The sequence below is a fragment of the Entelurus aequoreus genome, linkage group LG24, assembly GCF_033978785.1.
Source record: "Entelurus aequoreus isolate RoL-2023_Sb linkage group LG24, RoL_Eaeq_v1.1, whole genome shotgun sequence".
Lineage (NCBI taxonomy): Eukaryota > Metazoa > Chordata > Actinopteri > Syngnathiformes > Syngnathidae > Entelurus > Entelurus aequoreus.
Genome location: NC_084754.1, coordinates 8,952,228 through 8,979,411, shown reverse-complemented (window position 1 = coordinate 8,979,411; position 27,184 = coordinate 8,952,228). Strand labels below are relative to the sequence as shown.

Here is a 27,184-nt window from a genome sequence, read left to right as displayed (position 1 = left end):
GCATGACATTACCCTTCAAGTGGCAGATAAGGCACACTGGAGGTATACCATCATGAGCATTTTTGACACACTGATTTCACAAATGTAAATCCCTCACTTTTTAAAATTCAGAGTGACATTTAGCAATTTCTTGGGAATTAGTTTTGCATCAGGGCAGGGGACTAATTAATTCTGTCCAGTGCATCGCTTTTGCGAGCACTCATTTCAATATTGCGCGCACACACGCATACAGACACAGTGACAGCTAGGTCATTCTGTTTCAAGCACATATTAATCAAGAAATAATATTAATCAACCCATCTTCAGTTTATATTCAAACAAATGTTTTAATATTCAACACTACCACTTAAGTTCGAATACACTAAATAAGAACATGTTTACTTGTTTGGGAAACTGCAGAAGCCGAGGTGACTTGTGTTCTTTTACCTTGCTGATGACAGGGACCTTGTTGTAATAGCGAATGGAATCTTTACCCAGGAAATCAAACTCCACCACACACGTGTTGCCATCCAGCTCCTTGTGAAGCGTGATGTGCTCTACCCGTAGCGAGCAGCAGCCCACTGTGTCCGCCGTCTCACCCTCCTCCTTTTCATTACCAGCTCTCAGCGCCAGCTTTTTCGGGTCAGAAAACATCGGAATCAATACCAGTTCTACAGCGGGTACTTTTAGACTTAGACTTAGACTTCCTTTTTATTGTCATTCAAATTTGAACTTTACAGCACAGAGAAGAATGAAATTCCATTACATAAACTCATGGTAGTGCAGGATAAAAAAGCAATAAGGTGCATATATAAATAAATAAATATATATAAAAAATAAATAAATATATATAAATGAATAGATTACTGTACAGATAAATATATTGCACTTTTCCACATGTGTCCACGTTTATGGATGCTTGTTATATTGTCTTTTTCATTCCAGCAAGTTAATCCATTTTGGGGGGAGTTGAGGGGATAATTTAATTAATTATGATGTAATTATGATGTAATTATGACATTTTACCGTCATTACTAAAATTCTGAACAAGTGTGTTTAGTTTACCAGTCGAATCAACAACAAATTATAAAAAAAAATTTTTACCCCAAAAGAGATGAACTGAAAAAATGCTGGCAGTAGCACAAGTCAAAGAGTAATGAAAGGGTTAGTCCATCTATTTTATTCAACACAGATTGAAGTCATTAGCTTTTAGGACACAGGCAGAAAATGTTAAATCAAGTCAAATTTTCCCCTGCACTTAATAGTGTTAATTGAGAAGGCAGCAAAATCTTATCAGAACACAAAACATTGATTTCCAACATGCCCATGTGCACGTTGGTATTAGGACCAAGTGTTGAGAAGAATCTGTCCGACAGTCGCGGTGCTGTGCAGATATTATGAACTCGGTATTCTCATTGCTTGAGTCATGTACTGAACATACAAATGAATCATCATACCTTATCTATGAAGTAGAGGGCCACAGCTCTTTGTCGAATACGCATCTCTCTGGATTTCATATCCGTAAGGTACTGCTTACGAATGGCATCCACACACGTCTTAAGTTTGCGAGCGACCTCGTATTTCTCCCAGTCCTTCTCTCCCTGTATTCAAACAATGGAAATAAGAGCATGGTTGAGAGGTGTTGACAAAAAGACACGTGTAAAAAAAATAAAAATAAAAAAAGGAGAAACACTGACTGAATGCTCTGTATACAATATTCAGCTTGTTGAATATTCATTGTACGGCTGCAACGATTAATCAATTAAATCGATTAGAAAAATAATTTGATTTATATTCTGTTTGCTTCGTTTAATAAGAGTATCTAATAAAAAATAACGTCTAGACTTGCCGGAACTTTACATACACGGACATATTTTTTGCACGACTGCTGCAGCGCGCATGAGAGCTGTGGCATGTGTGTGTGTGTGTGTGTGTGTGTGTGTGTGTGTGTGCCGTGATCTGTAAGGCGGCAAGACAGCAGAAAGTTTTGATTTATTTAGAATTAATGTACACGTTAAAAGTGCAATTTAAATTTTGATGTTGTGCATTTATTAGAATAAGGTTATGACAAGCAGAAAAAAGTTTTGTTTAAAAACATTTTTTATTTAAAATACGCATTGAAGCATAGTGTGTTTTATCCGATTAATTGAACAAATTAATCGATAGATTAGATTACTGCAGCTATTGATTTATCATTGTATATTGAGCCCATAAGGACACACTGCAATCAACACATTTTTTAAAAAGGATAAGGAAAATCAGAATAGTGAGACAATATATTAATTGGGAACATTTTGCATCTAAATATTGCATACTTAAATTCCCCCAACACTAATGTGTAATGTGGCTACAGTACCAGAGAATTACCTAATTGGTGGAGGTGGCACGTCATCAATGGTAAATGTTTTTGGGTTTATGCAATGTTGTTTATGTTCAGTTACACCGGTACTTCTAAAATAGTAGGGTGGGCCACTTTGGGGGTGTGGTGAGAGGTAATATTAGCATTAGTTTAAAATGCACATCCCAGTGAACGGTTTGCACCAGGCCGGCAGTCGGCAACCCGAGGCAGAGCGCCGCCCTAGTGGCTCCCTGGAGCCACAAAAGGCTGTAATTGCTGCCAAAGGTGCATCCACAAAAAATTGAGCAACGGCTGTGAGTTATGTACATGTGATTTTTTTCGTTTATTATTTTTAATAAATTTGCAATTAAAAAAACAAAAGACTTCCATTGCCATCATGGGGTATTGTGTGTAGAATTTTGAGAAGAAAAATGTATTTATTCCACTTTGGAACAAGGCTGTAACAGAAAAAGTGGAAAAAGTGAAACGCTGTGAATACTTTCCACATACACTGTATAACAAGTGTGAGTGTTTCCCCAGCATCACATATCTATCGTGTGTTGATGTCGGTACGAAATGCCTGAAGAAAACACATTATTGGAGAAGCATAAAGACAAACATGTTAAAAATTGTGGAATTATAACCCCAATTCATAATGGTATGTTTGACGTGATTTGTTTCAAACATGTTTTTAACAAGTTACATCACAAAAACATTTTGCACAATTAAAAAATTGCACAATTTAACATGTTCAAAAAGGAGTAGAAAGAAGTGAAGCTTGTATTTAATTCTACCCCTTCTCCACGTATTGTACTGATAATTTAAAACATTTACATTTAGTTCATTTCATGTGTGAAAAAAAGAAAGGAAGCTGTTGAAAAAAATATAAATTGCAAGTAAATAATTTAAATGATTGTATTGAATTTAGTACCATACGTAGTTCCAAACTTTGTACTTTGTTTCTATATAAAGGTTTGTGCCACAAAAAATTCCACAGGTTTATATAGTTCAGGGGCCGTACTTATCAAGCTTCTTAGAGTGCCATTTTACACTTAAGTCCTGAGAATTTGCGAAATTTAGTCCTACTCTCAAACTTAAGAATAAAAGCTTTTTATCAACGTTCTTAAGTCTAAGAATCACTCCTACTCTCCACGATATTTAAGAGACCTTCAGAGATGTCTTAAGTGGTTAGGAGTTGCCAGCAGGGGATGGCACTGAGGCGAGAGAGACGTGCGCGAACGTTCAGGGAACGGAACAATGTTTTGTTTTTTTTTGATGACGAGCAGCTGATCAAACGGTATCGTTTAGACAGAGCGGATATTATTTTTGTCACAGATTTAATACTTTTCGATTCCTTGTTGATTTCTGTATGTGTCTGCAGTGGGCTAGTATATATAGAGCCACCCACACCAGTTTCAAATTAGTTGCCTAATTAATGAATTGGAAAGAAAATGTTATGACAGTAGCGTATGTGTGTGGCCGTGAGGTGAGTGACGTCAGTGAGTGTGTGGGCGATAGAAGAGAGGGAGCGGTAGCGTGAGTGCCGGCGGGGACTAGTTTCTTTTGTATTATTTTGTAGTTTATTGTCAAAATATACACTCCCATTGTCCACTTAAATATGTCCAAGATATTTCTTTATTCTTAGACAACGGATTCCCTTCCGTGATTGGTCATTTCTATGGACACAGAAATGACGTCACCTAAAATTCCGTTTACGGCACATAGTAATGTCGTAATTCAGCTCTGAGTGTGACACTTAAGATTCAGTCCTACACTTCGCTGAAAGTGTGAGTAAGACGCTTGATAACTAACTTTTAAGTGCAGCTTTCAGCGAAGAATTTATTTACTCTTAAGTCAACTCTTAGCAGACTTCTTAGTAGTAATTCTAAGAAGCTTGATAAGTACGGCCCCAGAGGATTAATATTTATTCTTGAGGATCTTGTTTGCGAATATATTCAAAGACAAACCTGCCTTACTTGTTGAAAGTAGATCGTATTTTAATTGACGATTGCTCTTTTTTAATTACTATGACAGAAAATAATTGAGAACCACTGAGTTAGCCAAATTGCATATTTCGGTTCCAGACCGACCTTGAGTTTGGAGTTGGCATTAAGCATGACATATTTAATTGCTCCCTGGATGTTCTCAGTCCAACTGGCCAACCATGTCACAGAGTTGTCATGCCGAACTTCCTTCCAGTGATGACCAGCAGGAGCCACGGGGATGCTTGCTTCTCTGTGGGATACACGGCGAGAAAAGATCTCATAAGTACCTAATGATCATCCTCTGATGTAATTTACATGTACCGTATGACAAACTTTACAAATTTGCCAGTAATGAATTGATCAATGTTATTTTTTTTAAGCAGGAGAACATGAAATATACTGATTTTCAGAAAGGGGTAACTTGGGAATGGGCCAAGATGTTGCTCCTCACTAGAATTGTTCATCCTTATCATAGATCTGCGCACTACTGAATACCATTCTGGTTGGCTAAAATGTCAAACGCTTTTGTGTGAAGATAGGAAGCCGCTGCATAATATCCTACCCTGTTTCCCTGAGGTTGGTTGAGGTAACCATTGTGCTGAATTGCATTACTGATCTGTAAAACTTTCAGAGTTCACACACTGTATTAAGGAACCATTTCACTTTACGTACTTAGTTGAAAAAGAGAGCAGAGGTTAAAGTGCATTTTGTAGCAAGTCGCAAACAAATCGTTTGGGAAAATTCAGCTTTTTCTTAAGTCAGTTTGCATCATCTTTGCCCATTTCTCACTTGCTGCAGTTGATGATGACATCTTCAGGCTGGATCCTTTTCTTCAGCATGCCCTGTTTAGGATGCTCTCCTCTACCCCTGAACAGCCCTGGAGGCTCAATCTTGAAGTTGCCGATACGTTCTTTGTGGTGGTCCAACAGACAATAGCCATACTCCTCTATTATCTTCTGATTGGCCTCTTTTAATATCTGTAACAAAGTATATACCAAATTATATAAATATAGGCGTCCATAATTACTAACCAGTGGAACAATACTTTCATATAATAAAACATCTGCATACACATGCACGAGGGTATGGGTGCAGTCAATATTAATATTTTAAGCAGATACGAGGGTTGACATTAAGGGTGTGGGAAAAAAAATCGATTTTTATTTTTTATTTATTTATTCATTTAATTTTTTTTAGATTAATCAATCCAACAAAACAATACACAGCAATACCATAACAATGCAATCCAATTCCAAAACCAAACCCGACCCAGCAACACTCAGAACTGCAATAAACAGAGCAATTGAGAGGAGACACAAACACGACACAGAACAAACCAACAGTAGTGAAACAAAAATGAATATTATCAACAACAGTATCAATATTAGTTACAATTTCAACATAGCAGTGATTAAAAATCCCTCATTGACATTATCATTAGACATTTATAAAAAAAAATAAAAAATGAACAATAGTGTCACAGTGACTTACACTTGCATCGCATCTCATAAGCTTGACAACACACTGTGTCCAATATTTTCACAAAGATAAAATAAGTCATATTTTTGGTTCATTTAATAGTTAAAACAAATTTACATTATTGCAATCGGTTGATAAAACATTGTCCTTTACAATTATAAAAGCTTTTTACAAAAATATACTACTCTGCTTGCATGTCAGCAGACTGGGGTAGATCCTGCTGAAATACTACGTATTGAATGAATAGAGAATCCCTTTGAATCGGGGAAAAAAATCGTTTTTGAATCGAGAATCGTGTTAAATTGAAAAAAAAAAAAAGATTTTGAATCGAATCGTGACCCCAAGAATCGATATTGAATCGAATCGTGGGACACCCAAAGATTCACAGCCCTAGTTGACATGTTTGACATTTTCATTTTGAATGGAAGAATCAAAATCAGTCAGTATGGGTGGGGGCCTGCAAGTTAGCTTTCTTGACTTTAGAGAAAATTGGCAAATGCAAACACTAAAGCAATGTACTACCTTTGAAAACACTGTATATACCAGCAAGTGGTCCATCAGCTCGATATAACCACTTAACACAGCTTCTTGTCCTTTTAGTCAGTTCTTTAGACATCACCCCATTTAATGATAATCCATACACTGAAAAAAATAACATCTTACTAATTGGGTTGTCAAAAGTATCAATACTTATCTACAACACTTTTTCCTAAGTGAGCCATGTCAATTTTCTGTGCGTGAGCGCTGAAAAACTTTTTTTTTTTTTTAAATGAGCCAGTGTTTCCCATTTATTTACATATTCACGGAGGCCTGTCACAAATGCGGATTTGGCACTTCCGTTCATAAATTACAATGGAACTGTGGCAGTATAGCTTAACAGTAGGTGTGGCGCAACTCTGCTTTAAATCACACTGCATATACGTCCGATTTGCCAGAGAATAAGAAATTATCTGTGATGCACTTTATCAACTTTGACGCTACATTTAGCAAGTAGAGGTACATATTAAAGGTGAAAGAGAGGAGTATCTTACGTCATAGACTTATTCAGTAATCAAATGCAAGCAATCAAGAAAGCATTCGCCAAGCGAGTGAGAGCTGAGATCTGCCACCCCAAGCCCAGGCAATGTGCATTACCACGACGTGCAGAAAACCTCCCGAAGCATACAACCCTAACTTCTACAAGTGCTAAGAAAACAGACATTCTTCCAAGGTTTGGCAACACTTTGAACACGACTGGTTTATTTATTTCAACATGAAGCCAAAGTGTGGCCTCTGGGACATTTGCTCAAGGCATCTCTTATTTATGGGCCTCTGGTACATTGTTGGAATAAGACAAACGGGGGAAAAAAACTGCTAAATTGGAAGAATAGAGCCAAAGGCATAGCATAATGCAAAAAGGCTGAAATGTTAAATACTGATAACAAAAAAAAAAAAAAAAGTAATTTAATTACCGGTACAAAATTACATGGCGTCACGCTTTCACCAAATTGAAATATTAACAATATTGTTTCCTTAATATATTTGAAGGCTTCATGCCATTGCTGTTCTTTTTAGAATGTAAAATAGTTGAGTATTGTTATTTATAAGCATATTTATAAGCACAGTATTTTTTGTTTTGATATACAGGAAGGCTATAGGCCACTGTTTTTTTTATTTTTCAAATATACAAGTTACCTCTTGGCAGCTGGTACTGTAATTTAAATTCTGTACAAAACAATGTTGAAACATTAAATACTTGAGTTTGAAACAGTTTTCAATTAAGTAGTGATTTTAGTTGTACCAAGTACATTGGTTCAGTTTAATTATTTTTATCGTGGTATCTAATATGTATTGAGAATCGCAGCAATTCATAGTTAGCGGTGGAGACTCCTGAAATTCTGACATCGTGACAAACCTACAGTACTTACCAATTTGTCTTCCTTGCTCATGCTTCTTCTTTCCTCCACCTTGGCTTTATGCATGGCATGAATCTCTCCAAAATCACATTTTTCAAGATGTCGAATCAACAATCTCTCCTCGTCCGTCATTTCCTTTAACAGGTGCAAAGTTAGACCATGTAAATAAATAAAAGACAACAACAGCAGCCTATATTGATGTTCTATTTTTCAATCCCTTTTATTATTACCAATTAAATAAAAAGTAATTAATAATTGGAAAACTGTTGAGAAAACTCTTCAAAACACCCCTCATAAAATGGAAGTTAGAATGAACACGTTTGGCATGGAAGCTGTTGACGGTATTTAACAGAGGCAAAGGAAAAAAAGTCAGCCTGATATGTCAGCACACGATAAGGCAGCAGTTTAGTTGAGCTTCAAATCAACTTTTTGAAGTTATTGCTCAAAAGGCTCCTCTCATCAAAGAGATCGCTAACAGGGCACCAATAAAAGGTTGCTCTCGGTGGAGACTTTATGGATCATCACAGACGTTATTGGTGCTAAATGTCAACATGTGGGGCTTGTATTATTATGGCCTCTTACGGTCTAAAAAATGTGATTACTGAATGAAATGGAGGCAAGGGACTTTGTCCATATGACCACATATCATCTTTTGAAGTTCTTGCTTTTAGGGTATGTTGGAACATGACAAATACTGAACAGGACTTTAATGTGTAGCTTGTTGCTTTATCGTATTGAGGTTTTTTTTGTCATCAACTGCTGCTGCTAAAGCACACTGTCTGGGGTCAAATGGGTTTAAATGCAAAAGCTGACCTCGAGAGTAACACACTTTACCATGTACACGTTCAAACATCATAGCTGTATGGACATCTAGTCAGTCAGCGTATCTAAAAGGTGTGTTCCATTTGTACAGGGAAGTCGGAATTTCCGAGTTCCTAGTCAAAATTTCAACGCCCCTTGAGGTCGGATTTCTGACTTAGAAAGTCAGAGCATTCTCACCACCCCCGAGTTTGTTTCAAAGATGGCTGCTCTGGATGTAAACAATGATATCCGCTTTTATAATATCAGTTATTAGCACTTCTGATTAGTTTTTGTCACAGTAAATCAGTCATATATATATATATTTATACATGGTAAAGTCCCTATAGCGTAAATTACATTAATTTTGTGTGGTACACCGCTAGCAATAGCGATTGTGTTTCCTTTTCATCCACCGTGTTGCAGAGATAGTGCATATTTTCCCATAAGTTGTTTATATTCAGACAAGCAAGGCTTGTGCAAAAATAGCTTTAGTGGATGTGGCCACCTTGATTTCCGACATCGTAACTGAACAACTCACAAGTCGGCTGTAACGTCAGTCCCAGCTCAGACTTTCAACTTCCAAGGTAAATGGAATGCATCATAAGCATGACTGATATAACGATAGTAGGCGTGCACTGAGGGCAGTGGAGCGAGAAGAGCTTTTTTTTCCGCCTTTAATATAACAGTTTAATTGGATTTGTTCATATGCAGAGAAGCTACTTGTAGGGATTAGCATATCAATGCCTTCACACAAATCATATTTTCAAGTGCATTGAGCACTGAGCAGTGCAATATTAATTCTGCATGATATGACCCTAGGCTTGGCAACTCATCTTGCTAACAAAGGACACCCTGACTGACAAATTCGACAATGTCTTTTTTTTTTTTTTACACACTATTCCAATATATAAAAAACAACAACATTCTTATTCCAAACCTCGGAAAGGGAAAACCAATATTTGATATTATTTTGAAAGAAAACAAAAGGTTATGCTTTGCTATGACAGACACAGCGTCGTAATGAGTAACAACAGGTTTTAAACACCTTTTCCGTGGTCATATTAATGCACAAGCAGAAAGATGTAATACACGGAAAACAATCAATGACACATTCAGACAACTATTGTAAATAAATATCAATAGTACAGTATCACTTTTACTTGTCAAATGTAAAATAAATGACCACTTTCAGTTTACCCGCCTCCAATCTTTAAAGAAGTTCTCCTGGAAAACCTTTTTAGTGGTGTATTCATGATCTAACATCTGGCCAAAGAACACAGCCACCTCCTCAGCTGCCAGGCTCAGCTTCACTGGCTTACCTGTGGGAAAAAAAACGAACAAACACTGTGATGTGTTAATTTTGTAACAAGATGCCAGAAGATTTATTTTTGTTTGATGCACTTTGGATTAATTCCACTTTTCACATCACAAGGCTCTTTAATTCACTCAGAAAAGTATTGTGCAAGTGACAGGATAAAAATAAAGTATCAACATACCAACATACCTGTCAGGCAAATTAATTAATTTATGAAGGACTGTAAAGCACAAAGATTAGCTTTCAAACTGCACTACTTTTCAGCTACAAGGACAAACATGCACAAGCAGATCAAACCATCTCATTACATAGGCCTTCTGGCTCAGTAACAACTAAAGTTAATCACTCTTTCACCAAATACTCATTGACTTGAGAAGATCCATCAATGTTTTAGTAATCGACAACAATCCCCTTGTTCCTTGCTAACAATAGACCTATGGGATCCCAGGAACCTGAACTAAAGTACATACGTACCCTTTAAAGTTGCTTATTAATAGAGCAAATGTATCATTCATTTGTTCATTTAAAAACTATTTACAAAGTTATTCATTAACTAGTTGTATTTAACATCATCAGATGATCATCTTTTAGGCCCTCTCAAGTTGCGGGTTAAACCTCAGATTTTCTGTTGCAATGGCTCACTAACTTTGTACATGCACATTTGCATAATGGTGACATGTTTCAATTCATCCTGTGTCATGTAAAATTAATGTACACAGTACATGAGAAGGGTGATAAAAGTGAAAGGGATATTCTGCACAGTTCATTTTCATATCAAATAAAGTGAAATGCAGCCTGTAATCTATTTGAAACAGTTTTAAAATAAGTATCTCAGAGAAAGAAAGTCCTGCAAGGATCATGATCATATTTCACCATTCATTTACTTGACTGTGAATGTGGATGATTGACTGTTTACAACATGTTCATGTTGACATATAGCAAACAGAATATTACACACTGGAAACCTCTGTGTGTCTACAGAGGCGCATAAACTCTTGTTTTGTCTTTTTGGTATTCAAAAAGTGAGGAGATTCACAATTAGTTAAATATTTGGAATATTAGAACTGTATTGTGTTGGGTAGATCCCAAAATCTCTTGTTAATACTGACCATTGTAGTAGAAGTGAACCTTGACTGGTAGAGGCTGGTACTCAGGTGGAAAGTAGGGTCCCTTGTGTTCCAGAAACCTCCATTTTACCCCGTCTTCATACTTCGCTTCCTCCCACCTGATGCAATATGAAGATATTTTTGATCAAGTTAAATTCCTCCTTTAAGAGTGAGACTGTTGGTAACATCGAGCCAGGTTCAAAACAAGTTGAATAAAAGTATTTCCTACCATCGCCAGCGATTCTGTTCCTCCTCTTCCTTCTTTTTGATCTTCAACAGTCTTGCCTCCTTAATCTCGTCTTTTGTCTTCTTAGACGCTTTTGAGACCCGTTGCTCTTCTTCCTCTTTCTTCACCCCGTGTCGAGAAATAAACTGTAGATATAAATGTAACACTTCCTGCATGAACTATGTTTCTTACAGAAGTTATGTCAGATGTGTTATTGATGGAGATGGATGAAGCGGCAGACAGTTTTACCTGCTCAGCTTTCTTTTTGGTCCTCTTTTTCGGAGCCTCGTTTTCTTCTTCCACTAAATGTTGTCTTCTTTTCTTATTTGAGCTGCTGATACCCAAACACAAACACAATATTAATACCCTAATTAAAGGGGGTTGTTTTCAACCTTTACATGGATGCCTTAAGGGTGCTAACTTTCCAATGTGTTTTAAACATTAATATCCCGCCTTCTTGCGGCTTTTAGCACGTAATGACAAAACTACGCCCGTGCATAACATGCACTCATGCATATAATCACGTTTCATCAAACATATTAACGCTGTTGCCCTTGGGTAAACTGGGTAACATATGGCACACTGACAAAGCTTAACCTAATATTAATATAACAATCTACAAGGTTAATATAGTTGCAGTGTTTCCCATAAACTGCCAAGATACCTGTGGCGGTTGGGGCGTGGCTATGGGCGTGGTCACAATGACATCGAGTAATTTGCATAAATTACTACAATGATATGATTTTCTCTAAAAAGGCTCAAAAAATGTATACTTCCTAATTAATAACAGTTTTGTTTTAAACGTCCATCCATCCATCCATTTTACAATATAATTACAACACTTTATGTACATATTTATATACAGATTTGAACAATAAGTTATTCACTGAAATATATTTATTAATTGTGGTTCTTACAAAAAATATATCTTATAAAATATAAAAGCTAAAATGTCTCTTAAAGCTCTGCCCCTTTAATTAGTGCATACTAAATAATTTAACTTTAGCCTACTACTACAACCATATTATTTACCAGCAACATAAAGTGAAACAGAGGCAGAGGTGTCCTGCCACAGTCAGTAACAAATAAACAGAAAACAGTAGTGGTCAAATACAAATAAGGCAACAAGAGAAGTATCCTACACTTCTCTTTTGTAAAGTAAATCTGAACAGCCTATATGGGCATCTACATCAACTATATGATTTGCCTGAGAAGCTCGAAAGGACAAAAAAAAACAACAACAACAAAAAATAAAATTATTTGTGGTGGACGTAATTCTTTCGTGGCGGGCCGCCACAAATAAATGAATGTGTGGGAAACACTGAGTTGGCTTCTCTTTCTTCCACTCCATTTATCTGCTTTCTTTTGTATTTCTAGTTGTCATTACATATATGTATTGTTGCATTTGAATAATTGTATTGCTGATAATAGAGGCAATTATTGTTATTATTCATTATCAATAGTGCTATTTCTATTGGTATTTGTATTGCTCCATTTGTAGTGTAATAATGTTCATTGTCATTTCCGTATTTATTTCACTAACTGCTTCTTTGCTATCACTTTTACCATCATATTTGTACATATTCTATTTGCTGATGTTGTTATTGTTGTTTGCTCTTGTTGTTGTCTCTCTGTCTTATCCAACTCTTTGTCCCCACAATTTCCCCCTCGGTCTTCTTTTTTTCCCCCTCTTTCTATCCCCTCCTGCTTCGGCCCGGCTGCACCAAATAATAATATATATCCATGTAATAAAGTGAAATACAAATAAGGCAACAAGAGAAGTATCCCACACTTCTCTTTTGTAAAGTAAATTTGTACAGCCATGGGCATCTAAATCAACAATAGGATTTGGCTGAGAAGCTGGACAGGACGGAAAAAAAAATAACATGCGCATTAGCTTTGTGTGATTTTGTGTGTGCGCACATGCTCACTGCATGAGAGTGTGGACGAGACAGCGGTGAGTGACAACCGTAGTTGCCAGATAAGTTCATCGGGGCGACGAGCAATTTTTGTTCAATATAATGAGTAATTCTGAAAAATATACACACTTAAAAATATATGTTCTGTTAAGTTAATAATGTTACCATAAACTAGCTGCTGGTGATGGAGTCATATTTCTTGGTTTGAAAAATGTAACTGAGCAATTTGCAAACAGCATCTTTAACAAAACGACATGATGGAAAATAACTCACTTTTTTGTTGACAACGAATGCATTGGGGAAAATTATAACCACAAAAGTTATTCATCTTACTTACAGACATTATGCCTGACACTTTACATAACTATAAGTGAGCTCTGCAAGTACATTTTTTTCAATAATTATTTTATAAAAGCCATAACTGTTTAAATTCCTGCAACGGCTAAAAAAAAATGTAATTTCCACTTGATTAGCATTGTGAAAGCTTTTCAGACACTTCTCCTTTCTGCAGCCATTCCCACCAAAATACTGTTCACTTTGGCTTGTCAAAGTATAATTTGGATCGGCGAACGCTGAACCTGGTTCATGTTTTCTATACAGGGTTGTGTGGGTAATAACTATCAGTAGGGATGGGAATCCAAAACCGATTCTTGTTGAGAACTGACTCCGAGGGTTTCCATTCCTGGGAATCATTTGAAGTTTTGTTAACGATTCCCTTATCGATACTTGTGGGCATGCGTGACGTCCGCACGCACAGCGCCGATCAGCAGCACAAACTTCAGAATTAATCACGGGAGAGGAAGACAACAGGGCAACTTGCAATACTAGCAAGGTGGATATTGCATTAAATTGACAAAATACTACCATAAACATTAGCATACACAGCATGTGAACATTGGATGAATGACGCGCTTTTGATTCCCTCCAAGACAGAAGTAAATCACCACCAGCAGCTGTGGCAAAGTCAACAAGTTGTTTGCTGTTAATACTGCAGGTAAGTAAAAAACTAACACTGCCTATCATGTTAAAACATGCTATTATTAACTGTAAATGTCAAATGAATGTTTGAATGTCACATGGCGAGACCGGCGGTTTGAACGCTACCTTTTCTGGGTTCTTCAAAGCTGGGTTCTCCACAGCTGGAGACAACGGGATTAGTCAGAAAAATTATGAATGCTGCCTAAAGACACATAATTAATTTTCTGTTAAACTAATGGTTAATTTCCATAGTTGAAAAATTGCAGTGTACATTTATGCTTGACTTGCTTGAATTTGCCTTCGACTGATACTTTTAAGTGCTCAGCATACAGTATACACATAAAAAAAACTTCCTTTTTATTTGAAATATGTTAAGCATGTTACTTAACATTTGTGTAATTGTAATTTGTCACAGAATTATTTATGTTTTATTTTGTTTATTACTACAAAATGCACCTAGAAGACATTTAACAGCATTTAACGCAAGATCTCACCCCGTGGGGTCAAAATGATCACAAGAACGGTGAGCAAAAATCCCAGAATCACACAGGGGGACCTTGTGAATGACCTGCAGAGATCTGGGACCAAAGTAACAAAGGCTACCATCAGTAACACACTACTCAAATCCTGCAGTGCCAGATGTGTCCCCCTGCTTAAGCCAGTACATGTCCAAGCCCGTCTGAAGTTTGCTAGAGAGCATTTGGATGATCCAAAAGAGTATTGGGAGAATGTCATATGGTCAGATGAAACCAAAATAGAAGTTTTTGGTAAAAACTCAACTTGTAATGTTTGGAGGAGATGGAATGCTGAGTTGCATCCAAAGAACACCATAACTACTGTGAAGCATGGGGGTGGAAACATGTTTTGGGCCTGTTTTTCTGCAAAGGGACCAGGACGACTGATCCGTGTAAAGGAAAGAATAATTGGGGCCATGTATTGTGACATTGAGTAAAAACCACCTTCCATCAACAAGGGCATTGAAGATGAAACGTGGCTCGGTCTTTCAGCATGACAATGATCCCAAACACACCGCCCGGGCAAAGAAGGAGTGGCTTCGTAAGAAGCATTTTCATGTCCTGGAGTGGCCTAACCAGTCTCCAGATCTCAACCCCATAGAAAATCTTTGGAGGGAGTTAAAAGTCTGTGTTGCCCAGCGACAACCCTAACACAATTGCCAACAAAGGGTATAAAAGACAGGGCATCTCTATCCTCCTTCAAAACCGCAATAAAAGTACACCTCCAGGCAACTTCAACCCTAAACTAACACCCTCCCCGGATTGTTAATAATCAAATGTTTTTCTTATGCTTTCTGATATCTCTCTCTCTATGTCCACTACTTGCTGTACATATCCTACCAAGTCAGTCCTACACTGTTTCAATGTCCATTTCTCTGATGATGCAATTGTTGATGCTGATTGTTGATGACAGAAGTGTTGATACCAACCAAACCTAACCCACCCCCACTCCATATCCCACACCCCGGATTGTTAATAATGTAAATAATGTAAATAATTCAATGTATATACTCTGATGATTATCTTGTGTGATGACTATTATGATGTTAGTATATATTTGATAGTATATATCTGTATCATGAATCAATTCAAGTGGACCCCTACTTAAACAAGTTGAAAAACTTATTCGGGTGTTACCATTTAGTGGTCAATTGTACGGAATATGTACTTCACTGTGCAATCTACTAATAAAAGTTTCAATCAATCAATCAATATCAAGTATTGAGATTAACTTTTGTAATTGACCAAATACTTATTGTCCACTATAATTTGCAAATAAATTATTGAAAAATCAGACAGTGATTTTCAGGATTTTTTTTTCTCATTTTGTCTCATCCTTTTAAGTGGGAGAATTTGCACAATTGGTGACTGATCAAATACTTTTTTGCTCCACTGTACGTAGGAAAGAGGGGCTGGGAGTTAGTTACAAAAGAGAACCAATCAGATTATTTTCCTTGTGAGATAAGGGAGTTACACTTCTCGCCGCCAAAAACAAAATGTATAGATTTAACAGGTTTACATCTTAATATGTGTACATCTGGGAGAAAGTGAATAGGACACATTTAATTTTTCCTGCCATGATGCCATCAGCAGGCGAGTGATCCATTCTGACATCTACATAACTACTGTAAGTTAAAGCTAGTTCTTGTACCGTGTTACTTCTTTACAAAAAAATGAATACCGTATTTTTCGAACTATAAGTCGCTACGGCGTATAAGTCGCACCGGCCGAAAATGCATAATAAAGAAGGGAAAAAAACATATATAAGTCGCACTGGAGTATAAGTCGCATTTTTGGGGGAAATTTATTTGATAAAAGCCAACACCAAGAATAGACATTTGAAAGGCAATTTAAAATAAATAAAGAATAGTGAACAACAGGCTGAATAAGTGTACGTTATATGAGGCATAAATAACCAACTGAGAACGTGCCTGGTATGTTAACGTAACATATTATGGTAAGAGTCATTCAAATAACTATAACATATAGAACATGCTATACGTTTACCAAACAATCTGTCACTCCTAATCACTAAATCCCATGAAATCTTATACGTCTAGTCTCTTACGTGAATGAGCTAAATAATATTATTTGATATTTTACGGTAATGTGTTAATAATTTCACACATAAGTCGCTCCTCAGTATAAGTCGCACCAAACTATGAAAAAAACTGCGACTTATAGTCCGAAAAATACGGTAAGTCATTTTCTCTGCCTCAAGGAATCGTTTATTTTCAATGGTGAATCTAAAGGCTTGACAACTCTGAAAGTGGTCCGCCGCACTTACGTCACACGTGCAGCAAAAAAAAAAAGTGTATGAAGCATTTCCTATTTAGTTGAGGTGGATATTTATTAACACATGAAAGGTTCCAACCCTCTCACGATCCTGAGAGAGAAAAGTGGTAGAAAATGGAGGGATGGATGACATTTGCCCGGCCACACACTTATTTGCTGCTTCCGGTTCTCTACGCTCAAACAAATTATGATGAAAGCATGCATCGTAACTACATTGCACAACACACATACATACTGTTTTGCCAGAGACGTAGCACAAACATTTTTTTTTGCCTGAAAGACATTTATTGGCATTGACCTGTGGAGCGAAATATGACTAACTACAGCATTCCTGACCATAAGATCGTGCTACTTTTGTGTTAAACAAATGCTTCATTATTAGTCTAAATCGGGGGTCGGCAACTCGCGGCTCTAGAGCCGCATGCGGCTCTTTAGCGCCGCCCTAGTGGCTCTTTGGAGCTTTTTCAAAAATGTATGAATTATGGAAAAAGATGAGGGGAAAAATATATTTTTTGTTTTAATAAGGTTTCGGTAGAGGACAAACATGACACAAACCTCCCTAATTGTTATAAATTACACTGCTTATATTAAACATGCTTCACTGATTCGAGTATTTGGCGAGTGCCGTTTTGTCCTACTAATTTTGGCGGTCCTTGAACTCACCATAGTTTGTTTACATGTATAACTTTCTCCGACTTTCTAGGGCGTGTTTTATGTTACTTCTTTTTCTGTCTCATTTTGTCCACCAAACTTTTAACGTTGTGCGTGAATGCACAAAGGGGAGTTTTGTTGATGTTGACTTGTGTGGAGTGCTAATCAGGCATATTTGGTCATTGCATTAATGCAAGTTAATCGATGCTAACATGCTATTTAGGCTAGCTATATGTACATATTGCATCATTATGCCTCATTTTTAGGTATATTTGAGGTCATTTAGTTTCCTTTAAGTGCTCTTAATTCAATTTATATCTCATGACACACTATATGTATGTAATAGGGCTTTTCATTTTTTGCGGCTCCAGACAGATTTGTTTTTGTATTTTTGGTCCAATATGGCTCTTTCAACATTTTGGGTTGCCGACTCCTGGTCTAAATAAAAGTACTTTCAAACAAACTTTAAAGAGGCCGTATCTTTTATACTTTTTATTTTAGTCACCTGAATTCCCTGTCATTTTAGCTGACTAAACTGTGTTCTGTACTTTAATTGACTAAAACTAAATACATTTAAAATTAGACAAAGACATTTTTGTCAGAAGACTGACTTAATTGACATTAAAAACGTGTCAAAATGATCAGTGGTTGACTTACTGTAATGTGTCACTGGTGGGAGCCTCTGCAGTTTCATCTTTGATGAGTTTTCTTTTCACACCTTTCTTCTTTGTGGTGAAGTCGCTGTCTTCTGGCTCCCTATTGCAAGAAAATATATATTTGACACAAATCTATATTAAGTGTGTCTGTGACTCATTCTGCGAGTTATTACAGTGAATGTGCAGAATCAACTATGCCTCCAAAGTTACTTTTAGTTTAAACCACTGTCTCACATTAGCATCAGCATCTTATATACTTTACAACCCTCCAATAGTCAAGATTGTGTATCTTTTTTTTTTTTTTGCCTTCTTGTGGCAACCCTAAATCTCTACCTTAAACCTCGTCTTAGGCCTTTGCCCTCCGTTTTGTGCGTTCACCTCGAGCAAAAGTACCTTGCACAAGCATAATGTACTTAAAGCACTTTTTGATAAATTCACAAATGTTTTATGCTTTAACCTAAAATACTGGTTAAAATTGTCTAAAAATGTATTACACCAATAGATGTGAGGATTTTTGCATTAACAAACATGTTGTACAATTTTAGACTGAAAAAACTGAAAACTGAAAAACAAAATGGAAAAACTAAATATTTTTTTATATCGCTATTATTTAAATGTATGGCTATTATTTCACTTCTTGTGGTTTATTCGTCATTAAATTATATTCAGTTTTTTTTTTCTTAAACTATATTTAAAGTTGCATTTGGTGGCACACAAAAATACTAATGTTTTCAAATTATTGAATAATCGGGTAATTAATCATGATAACAATATCAATCAAAATAATTGCAATTATTATTTGTGTCATAATCGTCCAGCCCTACATATAGCAGACTCGGCAAAAACAGCCCGACCGCAGCGGTGTCAGTCGACACTCTGAAGCGGAATTCAGCATCAGCACCAAAACAACATCCACACAGCAAACACTATTCCGTGAAAATATCAGCCTTGCCCACTGAGTCTTGTGCAGACATACGCATCAATTGCTGTCAACTCTGATCTTTTCGGTCCATCGTCCATGTGCAACAAACTAGTTTATAGTTCCTATTGTTACAGTACGGAAAATCAGTCTGAAGGAGACATCGCATAAATCTGGACTCCAAGTAAATGCTGTACAATATTACATTATTTCATCAAACACCCCTAGGTGTTTGTAATAACGTATTTTGTAATAGATTTTTATAAGATATTTATCTAAAAGTTTTGTTTTTTTCTTAAGTAGGTTGCACATTAAAATTGTGCTGTTTTGGGTGGTGCCGACCAATTGATTTGAATGCATTTGAAATACAAGTGGCTGATTTGAAATAAGAGTCTTTTGAGTTTCGAGCTGGGTCATGAAACCAATTGAGCTCGTACGTTGAAGTAACAGTAAGTAGCAATTGCCCTAAGACTTTCCCTAAAATATATAAAAACTGGTCTAATATGTACTTTTCTGTTTACATTTCTTTGACCTAAAGTGTGCTAGAATGCGTTCAACTTTTGTTTAGAATCAGCTACTTTCACGACTTCTGACGCAACTTTTTTCTCATTCATGTGTATACATATATACGTGTATAAACATATATACCGTAATTTCCGGACTATAAGCCGCACCTGACTATAAGCCACACCAGCTAAATTTAGGGGAAAATACAGATTGCTCCATATATAAGCCGCACCCGACTAAAAGCCGCAGGGTTTTGATGTGTAATTACCGTAGTATCTAGGGGTTCCTGCTACCACGGAGGGGATTGTCGGGACAGAGATGACTGTTTGGGAACGCAAAGCGTCCCATTTATTAACAATAAATCTTTCAATCATTCAATCAAACTTTCACATCTTTGACATGGCGAACAGCATTCGTGCAGAGTACAAATAATACAACGGTGCAAAGTAATACAAAGTGCTCGCCTGTACGTTATCAAAATAACCAGCCTACCGGTATATGAAAAGTCAGTCTTTAATCATTGTGTCATCGTCTTCCTCCTGCGTACTAAAACCACCGAAATCCTCTTCGTCGGTGTCGGAGAAGAACAGGCCGTAAATAAGCCGCACCCTTGTATAAGCCGCAGGGACCAGAACGAGGGGAAAAAGTAGCGGCTTATAGTCCGGAAATTACGGTACATATATACGTGTACAAACATATATACACACATATTTTTTTATATATCATAATTTGTAAAATATGGCAAGATATGAACAATGCAGTTACTGGGAGTACTATATTGTGCCTACGAAGCCCTCTAAAAACACTTAAAAACCACTGACAATACTCCATTTACATCTCGAGACCTAAATATAAACCAAGTCTTTGGGATATCGTTATCATAAGCGCTTACGCAGACAAACTACTTTTAGCGGCATTGTGATCACAGAGCGGTAACCAGCTTATGCAACTACAATGTTGACCTACTGAGCTGCTGCTGCTGCATCGCTTCGGAGTAGGCGGAAGTTAATTCTAGGTTATAAATCATGCCTCTCACTTGTATAGTAAGTAGAAGGTTGTGGCCGTAAATCGAGAAGTTGGTCAACTTTGACTTTCAACTTGGACGCTGACGAGAAATACAAGAAAAGGCGCCAATTTGCGAAAACTTTTTTTTTGGTACCCGAATTATGATTATTTCTTCATCAAAACGGAAAGATATGAACATCCCATCAGTCGGCATCGCAGTGAGAGCAGACATTGTACAGTAGGTGGTTGTTTTATTACTTGCTCCACTTAGCAATATTGCTGCATGATGCTTAGTGTTTCACAAAAGCTGGATCTGTTTAGTAGTTTCCAAAACTTGTAGCTTGTCCTCCATATATTCAGGCTTAAAAGTATAAGGTTCTTGGCTCACGAAGTTTGCCATTATTAGTAATAGTTCAATTTTGTTGAAGGAAATAATGAATATTGTGGCACTTCTGTGAAATTAATAGGCCACTGTATGCTTAAAATGACCAAAATACGTAAATACCACGTGTTATGAATGCGTCTGTTACTACATTACATATATACTTAGTCTGTATATGAAATGTTGGTTTTTTAGAGCGCTTTATAAGAGGAATAGAGCAAATCCAATTCCCTCCACTGTTAGCTGACTTTTGCTCGTTTTTATTTACTAGTTAGAATGCATAAGAAAAACGTGTATGCTTGTCTTACATAAGAATTGTGAATAAACACAATTCCCCAAAAAGTTTGAAATTTCAAACCCTACCTGTCACTGTTGGGTGATTTCAGCATCTCAGCCTGTGGTGGTTTCACCTGCTGGGAAATACAGATTAAAACAGCAATATTGAGTCTCTCACAGAGGAACTGGATGCTAGATGTCCAGCTTTGGAAAGGTTCCCCAGCTTCTGGTATTTTGGGGTTCAACTATCCAAGGACCTCACCTGGAGCCACAACACCTTAAGTCTGCTTAAGGCACACCAGTGCCTTGACTGCCTCAGAAAGCTGCAGCGTGCTGGACTAGGGAGCTCAATACTTAGGAGCTTCTACAGATGTACGCTGGAGAGCACCCTCTGGACCAGCATATTGGTGTGACAAAGCAGTATTTGAAAAGTATATGATTGAGAAGACAATGAATATTTTTGAGCAGCTTAAAGAAAGACTTTGATACAAATATGTTAAACCCCTGCGCCACTTGGAGAGATTTACGCTACAAAAATCATCTACAATTTAACCTATGATGCAGAGACACGGAGATTATGCCAACAAGCCTTAACATAAAAAAAACCCTATGAGAACCACTAACGCAGAAAAAGTCATTACCAAAGCACGAAAATAACTAATGAAGAAAAGGATACAGACCACAGCGAACAAGATTGGCACGAGCAAGCGGGAGCGAAAATGGACCACTTCCAGCAAATCTTCCCAACAGCACACGATACAAAAAAAGTTAATAGAAACACATCTTTAAATAATCTACGAACAAGAATTTGCAATACCTAAAGGACGCCAGATAAATTTAAAATGCTTAACCACAGAAAAAGAAAAAAAGGAGACACACATGAACACAAACGAAAAGTGGGTGTGCATCGCTCACTCAAACAGGAAAGAGTGTACACTGACGCGGTCCAAACTTCGCCATCACGCCAAAATAGTTGCCAAAAGAATATTTCATTTTAGCTACAGAACTGGCGCGTCAGAAAATAACCGAGCGGAGGCAGAAGGCAGTGGCAGGGGTATTAAAAACAGCAAAACTCCAAGCGAAGTAGCATCACAGAAAAGGAAAGATGAGCTATAATTACACTCAATAGACAAAAACATCACCATCATCCTAGCAGACAAAAGGAATAACTACAGTAATAATGGACATCCTTGCATATGAAAAACAAATGGAAACAATGCTAAAAGATAACATGTACATGATATAAAAAAAAAAGTCCCACAGAAGAATAGAAAAAAAATGCTCAAGACTCTCCTCAAACCATTAGTCAAAAGCAAGAAAATAACGAGTTCAAGATGAATTTTTAATACCCACAGCGAATATCACACCAAGAATTTACAGAACTTTTAAAATTCCCCCCAAAAAGATGCCCCACTATGCCCAATAGTAGACAGTATAGGTTCCGTTACATATCTATCCATTTTCTACCGCTTGTGCCTTTCATGGTCACGAGGGGGGGGTGCTGGAGCCTATCTCAGCTGCATTCGGGAGGAAGGCGGGGTAGACCCTGGACAAGTCGCCATCACTTCGCAGGGCCAACACAGATAGACAGACAACATTCACACACTATGGCCAATTTTTAGTGTTGCCAATCAACCTATCCCCAGGTGCATGTCTTTGGAGGTGGGAGGAAGCCGTAGTACCCGGAGGAAACCCACGCAGTAACGGGGAGAGCATACAAACTCCACACAGATCATTTATCAAAAGCGCTCGTTGAAATAATAAAACCCCTCCTTGCACTCACAATACCACTGCAAAAATTCTAATCAACTCGCACGGGATCTCAACACAATAAAATTGGAACCAGATGAAATGTTGATTTCACTTGATGTCATTTTGTTGTTCACCAAAACCCCAGTGGATAACACTCTGCATATAGTCAAAAAATGCATCCCAAAAGTCAGGACTTGAAAAGAGAAAACAACCATGTAGACTGGACATGTCTGCCTGGTGGGCCACGCCTGTAAGTACAGCTGATAGGCAACACCAGTGGTCAGTTGACCCTTCTGAAGAAGACTGCAGATGACAGCCAAAACATGTCAGATAAAAATTCCATTTAATATATTAAAAATATTGTCTGACTAAAAGAAAATGTGAAAAGTATTTAAGTACTGATAAGAGTCTTCTTTTTCATTGGCGCAACCCACCTACTCAGCTCTGCTACTCATCCCACAAATGCATGTTCCTTACAAATGGGACAGTATTTAAAAGGGTAATTAATACCAGGCTTTGCGACAAGAGTTGGTGCCAAGAAGGATTGTTTCACAAAGACAATCGACCAAACACAAATGTCTTTACTTGTGTGCTTAGTTTATATTAATTCATTTTGGGGGGACTATAATAGCATTGCAACTGGAGAAAACACTGTACTGTCACTATGTCGGTCTGAGTTGGGGTCACTGGGTCACAACTTAGCATCTGTTCGGTGACCTGCCGATTCTAAGACAGCAATAATTATGGATAGACTCACATCATCATGACCATACCCTCTTTATCAATGATGACACAGATTTTGTACGGTTCTATATTCAGGTCAGCCTAAATACTAAGAGACTAGTGGGCCAATATGTAACATATGTGCTCTACAAAAAACACACCTTACCCTAACCCTATTGCCTGCTTCGCTGTATGACTTTCTCTGCAATTGCTTTGTCACACAACAGACATTACACAGGCTGTAGAAAGGCAAGGTGTATAATAAATATTTCAAAAACGAAAATCATATTGGCAACATGATTAACTTAAGAAAATGCTAAAAAGGATTGGAGTCATACAGAAAATATATTTATAAATACAGATCAGTTGAAAAATATACAGTAGTTATGTTATTTATTGTTCATGATGAAGTTACAGTATATGGCAATCTGAAACATTTGAAACAGTAGCCTATAGCCATATCTTGGTAAGATGTCTCCTCTTCAGTTTTGGGCGTACATTAGGCTGCTATGCATGCTCTACTTATTTTCACCAGTAGAACCATTGCTAGGGTTGGTTGTAGTTTGTTTTAGTCTTTGTTTTCTGCTAGTACTGACAACCATATGATTGCCATTTGTTGTGATAGTGTATGCAGGCATGACGTACTTCTTCCTGAAAATAGCCTAATTGCTGTGTAAAATGTGTTGGTTATAGATGTGTTATTGACAAAACGCTTGTCTATTCAGCTATTATGGTCCCAGCACCTCAATCCATAGTAAGAGGCAGTGGAAGTTTGAAGTTCCTTAGAGTAGCCCAGTCGATCGAGCTGGATTCGGCTTCATATCTGGCAACCTCAGTCAGGGAGAGGGGGAGGAAACTACAGAATTTTGACCGTGACTGCAGTACCATTTCTGGCCAGATTATTACATAAGGCTCCTTTAAAGTTATTTGTAAACGCTGTGGAGACAAACCTTCAGGCATGACCCATCATGTGTCCGTTTTTCTGATTGATGAACATCATTGTAAAAAAGGAAAACATTTTTTTACCTTCTTCTGGACTTGTCCATTCCGAGTTTTCGCTCTTGATTTTGTTGACTTTGCACTGCAGGTCATAAGAGAAACAATAAAAAAAGGGAAGCTCAATCTGCAGCAAAATATTTGAAACATATTTAAGAGTTTCATTATTAATCTGCTTTTTCTTCAATTAATTGGCCCCTTTTATGACTGTTGTCACATTTCACAGGCAGCCAAAGCTGTGGTTAGACTCGTGTCTTGGCCTGGTTGCTATTCTAGTCAGATAGTGCAGTAAAATGCCACCAATTAGACGAGCATTGTCCCGAATGCTCCCCTTGCAGATCTTTCGTGTCACTTTTCAGTATAACCTTTCCACACTTCAGAGTAGCAAGACAGTTGTAATTGTAACCCATAAGTTATTTTTCTCCTTTGAAAAAATATTAACGGAGATATTTATGTGAGGAAAATTATTTTCTAAAAAGGACTTGTCTCCAGTCTGAAATACAATGAGGCTTGCTTCTTGCTTACTTTAGCCTACGAATACTTCATAGGTAACTACGCTCACCTCAATGGTCCCTTCAATTATAAATGTAATGACAGATCATTCTGCATTTGTCTGCTCACAAAGCATGGAAATAAGCGCATCAGATATCAGAGTTAAATAATTTATTAATACCATTGAACACAATAAATGTAATGCATACAGTCTGCTAACCACCATTTCCCAGCAGACAGTACAGCATTTCAACATTTCAACAGTTCAACAGTTATCTGTAAAAATGCATGGGCACACAAGCAACAGCGTCAGAACGCAGTGTTTCCCACACATTTATTTATTTGTGGCGGCCCGCCACGAAAGAATTAAGGCCGCCACAAACATTTTTAATTTTTTTTTGTGTTCTGTACAGCTTCTCAGGGAAATCATATAGTTGATGTAGATGCCCATATGACCTACAGACCGCGACCACTTCCCTGAGGACAGCAGGAACTTCACTCGGTGACAGAAAACACTGTGAGTAATGGCTTCCTGTGCGTCTTGCACCATACTCACGGAGAGGTTGGCTCTGCTAGAGGGCCGTGTCCGCCAGTTAGAGCAGAGTAATGTCGTAACTTTAGATGTTGCGGACACATCTGCTAGCGTTAGCTGTAGCGAGCTAACTAGCCCAGCTTGTAGCAGTCCTAAGCGGCCTACAAGCTACGGTGTACCGGTTGAGACGCATAATAGATTTAGCTCTTTAGCTAGTCCTACACCCCAGTCTACCGGGCACCACACCTTAGTTATAGGGGACTCCATCACCCGAAACATAAAGCTTAGCAAACCAGCCACAATAAAGTGTATCCCCGGGGCCAGAGCACCTGACATTGAAGCTAATCTTAGGGAGCTAACTCGCAACAGGCCTAGTAAACACGTACGACAGGCTAATCGCACCACTAATTATGCGAATATAGTTGTACACGTTGGCTCCAATGACACTAGAATGAGACAGTCAGAGATTACAAAGAGAAACATAGCCAGGACTTGTGATCTCGCCAGAAAGATGTCCAGGCATCGAGTAATTGTCTCTGGCCCCCTGCCTGCGAGAGGCAATGATGAGAGATATAGCAGATTAGTCTCGCTTAACAAGTGGTTGGCTAGCTACTGTAGGACGCAGGGACTAACGTTTATTGATAACTGGCCCTCTTTCTGGGGCAAACCAGGCTTGCTGATGAGAGACGGCCTTCACCCTAACCAGGAAGGCGCCATCATCCTGTCTAGAAACATAGACTACTATTTAAGTCTCACTTGACTGACTACACTAGAGCAAGCCCGGTCACAGGCAATTACAATGTCTGTTAGTCCGGGTGAGGAGTCAGTTAAGCTAGAACTAGCCAGCGCCAGGCTGGATAATCCATGTACGCATAGCAATTCTCTTAGAATAATACACAATTCACATAATGTTTTTTCTGTTGTGTCTGTGTCAGAGGTGGACATGCATTCTACTGAGGTGGCAAATTATGATATGTCCAGTCTATTGCAGCACCAAGCAAACAATCGGAAAATTCCCGTCATATCAATTCCTAGATATGGTCGAAACTATTTAAAGTGCACTACGCATAATAAACGCAACATTGTTAATATTGCCACTACGGATAATCTTAACAAAAACTCGTCAAAACAGCCCAATACCTATAATATGGGCTTTTTAAACATAAGATCATTGTCTCCCAAGGCGTTATTGGTTAATGAGGTCATTAGAGACAACAATCTTAACGTCATTGGTCTTAGCGAAACCTGGCTCAAACCGGACGAATTTTTTGCGCTCAATGAGGCATCTCCTCCTAACTATACGAATGCGCATGTTGCCCGCCCTCTTAAAAGGGGAGGGGGTGTCGCACTAATATACAATGAAAATTTCAACCTTACCCCTAACCTAAATAATAAATATAAATCGTTTGAGGTGCTTACTATGAGGTCCGTCACACCGCTACCTCTCGACCTGGCTGTTATC

The 27,184-nt window shown here is 37.7% G+C and overlaps 1 protein-coding gene across 8 annotated transcripts in view; it reads right to left on the bottom strand.

Annotated features, from left to right (window-relative positions):
• The window catches only part of zgc:173742 (DNA topoisomerase I, mitochondrial), a 117,622-nt gene that overhangs the window by 26,957 nt on the left and 63,481 nt on the right, over positions 1 to 27,184 (bottom strand). For 5 of the 8 annotated variants that reach the window (XR_009824324.1, XM_062035600.1, XM_062035596.1 and 2 more), the window contains 12 exons: positions 24,729 to 24,783; positions 21,315 to 21,364; positions 18,140 to 18,238; positions 11,374 to 11,458; positions 11,128 to 11,270; positions 10,902 to 11,017; positions 9,675 to 9,796; positions 7,689 to 7,811; positions 5,092 to 5,279; positions 4,408 to 4,552; positions 1,437 to 1,580; positions 427 to 612 (listed from right to left, as the gene is read on the bottom strand). Coding sequence is in view for 7 of the 8 variants with exons in the window: in XM_062035600.1 (XP_061891584.1) it covers positions 427 to 612; positions 1,437 to 1,580; positions 4,408 to 4,552; positions 5,092 to 5,279; positions 7,689 to 7,811; positions 9,675 to 9,796; positions 10,902 to 11,017; positions 11,128 to 11,270; positions 11,374 to 11,458; positions 18,140 to 18,238; positions 21,315 to 21,364; positions 24,729 to 24,783 (1,456 nt within the window). In the remaining variant the exon portion in view is untranslated. The remainder of the gene's footprint in view (positions 1 to 426; positions 613 to 1,436; positions 1,581 to 4,407; positions 4,553 to 5,091; positions 5,280 to 7,688; positions 7,812 to 9,674; positions 9,797 to 10,901; positions 11,018 to 11,127; positions 11,271 to 11,373; positions 11,459 to 18,139; positions 18,239 to 21,314; positions 21,365 to 24,728; positions 24,784 to 27,184) is intronic. The other 3 variants (XM_062035603.1, XM_062035602.1, XM_062035601.1) reach the window with 3 other exon arrangements.